At 45.7% G+C, this 7,479-nt stretch overlaps 1 protein-coding gene across 1 annotated transcript; it reads right to left on the bottom strand.

Annotated features, from left to right (window-relative positions):
* Positions 1–4,599: 4,599 nt before the first annotated feature.
* LOC103715589 (aspartic proteinase NANA, chloroplast-like) lies at positions 4,600–7,095 on the bottom strand. Its single transcript, XM_008803276.6, has 2 exons — positions 6,249–7,095; positions 4,600–5,731 (listed from the first exon to the last, which is right to left on the bottom strand). The coding sequence occupies exons 1-2, from the start codon at positions 6,836–6,838 to the stop codon at positions 4,915–4,917; spliced, it is 1,407 nt and encodes a 468-aa protein (XP_008801498.4). The 5' UTR covers positions 6,839–7,095; the 3' UTR covers positions 4,600–4,914.
* Positions 7,096–7,479: the final 384 nt, after the last annotated feature.

Below are 7,479 nucleotides of genomic sequence, written 5' to 3'. Positions count from 1 at the left end.
TTCTCCCTATTCTAAGAGTCTAGATAAAAAAAGGCTCTAGGGATCATTGGGGAGAAAAGAAATAAAGAAAATTTTTCTTCTCCTCATAATTTTTCTAAGTTTCTTTTGAGCTATCTGCAAGCGTGAACGTGCTCTTCTTTCTTCCCTGGAGGCGCACTGACGGGGAAGACGTGGTTCTGTATTGGGTCGTCGTATCTCTAGGAGATCTGTGCCAGCAGACCCGTGCGTGGGGGGCATAAACTTTCCTGGGATAGCACATCAGCGTGCTTCGATCCACAGGCCATCTTCTCTCTCTTTCTTCATTTTATTATTATATTGTCAAGTTAGTTATTTGCTAGTTTATTCTTCTTATTTATTGTTTTTGAATATTAGAAATATTTAATTATATTTGTGCATCTAGGCTAACAATAGCACCCTAAGAGCTAAGTACACAGTCTTCCAAATAAATGAGACGAAATGGCAGCAAGAAAAAAACAAAAAAGAAGAAGAACTTAGGACGACATAGCACTCTTAATCATAAACTCCTTCTAGCATACCACTCCTAATCATAATTACGCCTAAGTTTTCTTCTATTTTTTTTGGTAGAAAAGTTTTTTACTTTATTTTCATCTGTGAGGACTTAGGCAAGCTCAAATATCGATATTTTGGGCATCCAATTAACATTACATTAGAAGATGGGCGCACTGTATTTTTCTCATTTGGTTCTCCTTCATGGATAACATCCAGACATCCGGCTAGGCCCTGGCCCTGACCACCACCAAATAGTACGTTCCTATAAGGATTGGTGTCAGCAAATACATCTCGTCCGAGGGCTGAATTCCAGTGGTCCTCTATATATATATATATATATATATATATATATATATATATATATATATATAAAGCTCGAAGGGTCGGGCTCCATGGAGCTGTGACCTGGGCCCCATAATTCCACCATGTGCTTCTTATCTAGACACTACTTGGTGCACTCTGCACTCACCAATAGATCTTTACTAAGTCCACGGCAATATTAGTTGATGAAATCACCCATCTCCCTTTTCTATATGGATCATATGCATTGTACCGTAGCTGTTCATCATATCGAATAGGAAAAAGCCAACAACAACTAGGGGGCTTGTGTGGAAGTTACCATTGGAATGCCCAAAAGGTTACATTGTCCTGCAACTGTTGGAGCACACTTTATGGTGGTATAGCTAGAATTCTACTCAGGGAAAAAAAAAAGAATAAAAATTCAAGGTTAGGATTCTTTATCTACGCTTCCAATTTACTGTAGTCATAATAATATTCTTCTAAAACATTTACTCCAACATAATCTTTCTCGAAAATTATTTTCTATTGCTGCAATCACTTGTTACCTTGTTCTTGTTATTCAGCGCTGCTTTTAGTTTTTGGATTGTGTTTTGCTATCATTGTTCATGTGCCATTAAAACTAATGAGAAATGGGAAAAAAGGACTGATAAACAAAAAGAAAAGAAGAGATGCAGCTTCTAAGAAGTTTAGCAAACCACTCATATTCGGACACTGTCATTCTCTCCCATTTTCTTTCCTTCAAGGCTATTTCCCCTTCCACCATCCACGTCCTGCCTATTCTTCATTTTCTTTTATTTCTGTTTTCTTTTTCTTTTCATTAATAGCCTATATTAAATCTGAGTATGTATCTGCAAAAAAACAGGGAAAAAATAAGGCCTGTGAAGGAATGAATGTGGAGCAAATGCATACCGAATTTGCTGTATAGCACCGAGACTTCTTGTTACTTGGGAAACAAATTATTAACTAAAATATGCAAATAATCATAGCCCTCAATATAGCCATGAATAAACGTGGTCGATTAAGAGAATATATGTCAATTCAATAGACATCCCGCAATCCATGCAGCAGATTTTGGTTTCATAATTGGAGAAGACTATTCCTATTTGGTTTGCCACAAGAAACTTTGGGAAGAATCTTTCTTCTAGCTCCGAGGCGATCAGAGTCACAAACTGAGAGGTCCTCCTTAGAACTAGAGCCCCACGAGGACGAGGGCAGTTCCTCCAGGCTCCGCGAATGCCGCTAGGACAATTAGAAAGGTGGCGAATGATAAATTTAATACTTTAAGCATCGCCATGGAAAGCACTGATCCTTGGACATGCCCTTCCACAGTTGGCTAGCAACAAAGAGAACGTCCTGCGAAGTTGACAACCTAAATCGTATTGCTGAACCGGCCGTACGTGGGTAGCGAGCAGCTGGATTGGCAAGAAAGTGAAGAACAACCCATCCTTTTTGTTGCGTAGGTAGCTGGCCATATGTTAGGTATTGAAGGCAGTGGAATTTCATTTTCCACAGCGAGCGCGATTGTGATTTGTGAGGCACGTAGAACCTTTAACATGTGCGACGTGCACAAAATGCGGGCAAGAGCTGTCCGCCAGTGCATGGGAACGTGATTATGTCTACTAATCTGCAACCAAGCTACATCCTCTACGTCCTTTGTGACTAATTCTAGTAACTTGAGAGGAAAAAAATTCCATCCCTAGGTAGTATCACACCGTGGCTAATATGTAGCTTCATCGTTGCTCTATTGTTTGGCGTACCCAACTCAAAAGAAGCCGTGAAGAAGGATATGCGATAATTTGGCTCACTATCTTCATAGATCTGTACCCCTTCTCTGAGATAGAATTGCTATGAAGTGATGATATATATCTATTAGAGAAGGTAACAGTGTTGCAGACTGGATGAAGATATATATATAGCTACTCACACTGATAAATATTCCTTCTAAGCTGTTAGATATTTTATTGTCTGATTTTTACGGATGTATTTACTCGAGATTATTTAATAAATCCAATCTACCAAAAAAAACAAGAAGAATACACCAACCAAATGAGTTCTTTCTCGATGAGGTTTTTATGCCCTTTTTGGAAGTGGGTGGTCGTTATTTTTTTTTATTCCTTTTTTATACAACGGCGGCTCATACACAACGGGTGTGAGTGCAGCTAACAAAATTAGAAAAGAGAAAATAATACAGAGGATAAGGCACTAACACGTGGTCTACCTATGTGAAGCTTCTAGAATGGTGAGCTGCGAAGGAGGCCGCCCAGTCAGCAATGCTATTCGTCTCCTTGTAGACATGTGTTGCCCAAGAGAGACCAACTCATCTAAGAGTCTACGAATGTCGTGGAGTAGCGGTCTAGAACAAGCGCCACACCCCTGACCTCGGATCCACTTGATCAACGTGGCCAAGTCTTCCCCAAAGAGGATGCGGTTCGCCCCCAGCACTCGCCTCGCATATGTGATATCCTTCCATGCAGCTCTGAGCTTGGCATAGACTACAGACGTGTCAAAGATCTGCCAGCCCCTCACTGCTATCAGTCTGACATCATGGTTTTTGATGTCGAATCTCACGCCTCCAATGCTCCCTCTCTTACCAACACTACCGTCGAAGTTCATTTTAAGAAAACCAGAGGATGAAGGATGAAGGATTCAAGAAACTAGCACGGTCCAGCGCGCTATAAGAGAGCAAAAAGAGGGCCCCAGATTTTTCTGACGATGGCGTGGTGGTGCGGATAATCTCTGCTGCATGAAGAAGAGTCTTGTCCGTCACCAATCTCAGGGGTGTAGATGGTCGTTATTCATAAATAACCGTGCGTGCACGCCAATGAAAGCACGTGAGAAGCTGACGATGGAGGAGAAGGAATTATCATGGTGAAGAGATGGAGCTGACCACACTATCACGGTTTTTGGGATAATAGATTCTGATAAAAAGCTGATTTACCTTATCCTGTAATTTTTGTGGATATGAATGCCGTGGCTCTTCTCAATGGAAGTTTCTCCTCAAGCCGTAGTCTTCATCGTCCTCTGCCTTACCGGTTGCATATATTATCTATTTATAATCTAACCAGGCATCCAGATAGCCCTTTAAGTTAATAAATCATTTCTATTGTTAAGAGATAAAACTTTCTTAACCAATTGGCCAACAAATCCATTATCTTTTACCATATTTTTGCATGTATCATGCATGCGAGCAGAAGAATGAATAATTGATGTTCCAGTCATGCTTCTCTTATTATAATATAACAAGAGAAAAAATAAATAAAATGGATGGAGATAGGTCGAGAGAATACTAATTAAAAAAAAATGAAGATTGATCTGAAAATTCTATTAAATTCGTGCTGAGATCTTTTTTTTTCTCAACGAAAACCGGGCAGGCCTATTCTAAAGCTATTCCTCGATATTTATGAATGTAGGCCTAGCCCAACTTATAATTCTATAATTCATGAATCCAATAAAATTTTTAGTCCAAGCATCCAAACAGACTCTAAGTAAAAAGAATGAAAAAAAAAACATAGAGTCAAGCTTGGCCTTCAACATTTTAGTAAGAGACATAATTTGAATTTTTAACTAGAGCAATTTGAGAAACCTGGCACTAGCTGGTTGGAACCCATCCACTCAAGTGAGAGATTCAAGGTTCAAATCTTCGTGGTCAAGAATAATAACCATCATAAATAGAGTAGCAAAAAGAGTGGAGACACTTTTGGACGTTATGCAGCGGAAGTAAAGCTACAATTTAGCACGCTGTAGAGCCTGATCATGCTTCTTGCTGTTATGAAAGACCCAAACCAACAAAACAAAAGCTCCCTTGGCCTTAGATCACAATAGATATTTTACACGCGTCACCATCAACCGGGGGCCACCATATACACCTGTCAAAACTTACGGTGTACCCATCCTTTTCAAATCACAGGCCGTTTGTGTTAGACTGGAGCAGACGCCCCCGATGGACCCCACCTTTAATCATTCACAATCAAAAACTGATCTCTACATCCAATCTTATTGTTACAACACACATACATCACCTTATGGAACAAAGAGAAAAAAAAGAGAGAGAGATTTAAATCCACATGGACAAAATAAAAAAGAAAATCAGAGATATCCATCTGATCAGTGGGGCGCACACGTCGATCTCTGAAATCTCAGCCGTCGATTCTTTACATCGAACTCCCAGAGGTGCTCCTGCTGTAGAATATTCCCAATAGTCGACACGCCCGGCCACGGGGCCGAGGTGAAGCCGATGCATTTCACGCCGTCCGCCACGTCGATCACGTAGCTCTTAGCCGGCGGCTCGAGCCGCGCCGGACCGTGGAAATGGACCACCAACTTGGGGATCGTCACCTTTGTACCATCCGTCCAATTGTAACAGTACTCGAACGGATCCAAGTCCACCCTCGGGACCCCGGCGAGCCGCCGGCTCAGAGCCGACACCACGGCCTTGTACGCCGGCTCGACCAACACCGTCAAGCTCGTGCCGGAGTCCAGTATCGCCCCTCCACGTCTCCCGACGTCCCACACGCTCATCGGTATCTTCAGCACCTCGCCGTCGACGGATATGCCGGAGACCCCGACGGAGTAGAACGGCGCGAGCCGCGGCTCCATGAGGAGCTCGGTTTGGCGCGCCGCGGAGGGGGCCAGCGCGCCGTTGGAGCCGAAGATGAGGTAGCTCGAGACGTTCTTGGGGCTGAGGTGGTCCACCAGGCAATAGGAGAACCTTCCCCCGAAGCGTGCGGTGACCCGCGAGGCAAACGAGATGCCGCTGTGCCCCAGCCCCAACACGCCGTCCGATGCGCGGAAGCTCGATCCGGCGAACGAGGACGTGCACCCGATGATCATCCCCTTGAGCTTCACCTTCTGCCCGTTGGATAGCATCACCGTCGCCGATTCGGTCGCGTAGATGCCCCGCGCCATCGACCCGTCCGCGTACCTGGGACCAGACCCGGTTAGTTAAATACCAACGGCGGGGACATCTTATGCGTCAGTTGCCCCCGACTAAATAACGGAAGTAGTTCTGGCACGAGTCGTTTTGGAATCCGAGGACAAACCACCCCTGCGGTAACCTTTGGCGCATAAAACTCGCACGTATTTGTTACACCCAACGTTCGGTTCTGTCAGTTTTCGAAACTCGCGTAAATGGAAAGACGAGAATCATCCGATCGCACGATAGTTCTTGGATACATATACTAGCCAGGACAGCAGACAGCAATTCTGAGCAAGTAAATTTATGACACGTACTGTAATTTAGTAAGGTTTAAACTACGGACAGCTCAGAGTTCAGAAGGGGACGTTAATGCCATCAAACCATGCTACAGAGCGGCGAAAACCGGCCCTCCGTTCAACCTCCGCCGAGCGCAACTTGAGAAATTCACGATTTATGAAATAATTTGCATAAAATAGTAAAAATTTGGTAGGGATTGGATAGATGGGGGCGCCATTGCTCTTACCCGTAATTGTAAGCGCAGGGGCTCGCCGGGGAGGGACACGTGCTGAGCGAGAAGGGAAGGGAGGTCTTGCACAAGTCCGTCGAACACCGAATCGGATCGAACGACACGGATTTCTCCGGGCGGAATGGTCTCGCGCCGCCGCCGCCGCCGCCGCCGCGGCAGTGCCGGCATCTGCGCGGGCTGAAACGGCACTTGACCCACGTGAGGTCGCTGCCGGTGTCGGCGACGAGCACGAATCTCCGCGCCGGCGTGCCGAGGCGGAACCGGACGAAGTACTGCCCCGTGTGGGTGTACGCGCCGGACGACAGCGGCATTGCGAACGACTCCGCCGCCGCTGTGGTGGCGTTCTCGCAAGCCCTCCGAGGCTGCCTGTAGCGATGCCCCCCGATGGTGCCGGCAATCATCCGCTGCCGGAGAAGGTCGCTCTTGACGAGCTCCCTGACGTAGTCGAGGCGGGTCGCAGCGCCGAGCGGCGGGAGGCTGCGGTGGAGGGGGGCGCGGAGGGATGTAGAGTGGGATTCGGCGATCGCCGGCGTGGCGAGGAGGGCATCGAAGCCAATGAGGAGGGAGAGGAGGAGGAGTGGAGGCATTGGGTTCGGAATGGAGAACCAATGGAAGAGCAGGGGATAGAGACGGAGAGGGGGAAGATGAGGGATGAATAGAGTGGGAATATTTCAACGAAAATCTATAACATCTCTCTCTCCCCCCTTATTCTTCTCTTTTGCTCTATATTCGTAGCTTGAAAGCATTCCATCCGCTCCCTCCCATCCCTCTACTTATCTTCTGCTCGCCCTGTAAGCCCGTTGTCAGCAAAAGGACGCGGTTTTTGTTGCCTTCTAATTGTTTTAAATTAGGAATCAGTGGAGCCTAATTTATAGCTCAAACGAAAAGGTAATAACTGCACTCTCCATTTTGGTTAGGTGGGGGGCATGCTGTGTCTGCTGGGAAGTGCAATTAAGATACAGAATGGATAAAATGGGGGTTGGTGTAGAGAGAGAGAGGGCGACTGAGAGATGAGCCTGGGGTACTTGATGATAGGATTGGATGTGGAGGGGAGAAGGAGAGAAGCGTAACCAGGGGTGTAGGAAATGACCAGAATAATAATTGTTTACAGTTGGGGCGCTTCTAGAGCGCCGGGATTCGGCCCGGCTTATGTCCTGCTTCGCAGAGGGAACGAGCTAACGTGCACCGCCAATTTTATCCTGCATCCACTTGTTGCTTTTACGGTGTA

Source organism: Phoenix dactylifera, chromosome 1 (assembly GCF_051530095.1).
Source record: "Phoenix dactylifera cultivar Ajwa chromosome 1, Ajwa_hap1_PhDact_Kaust_v1.1, whole genome shotgun sequence".
NCBI classification, from domain to species: domain Eukaryota; kingdom Viridiplantae; phylum Streptophyta; class Magnoliopsida; order Arecales; family Arecaceae; genus Phoenix; species Phoenix dactylifera.
Note: the sequence above shows the minus strand (reverse complement) of the source record. Positions and strands in the feature narration are given on the sequence as shown.

Coding starts and splice junctions, on each gene's coding strand:
- LOC103715589 (XM_008803276.6), bottom strand. CDS start 6,838: ATGCCTCCACTCCTCCTCCTCTCCCTCCTCATTGGCTTCGATGCCCTC. Junction 5,732..6,248: donor CCCTGCGCTTACAATTACGG/GTAAGAGCAATG, acceptor GTCTGGTCCCAG/GTACGCGGACGGGTCGATGG.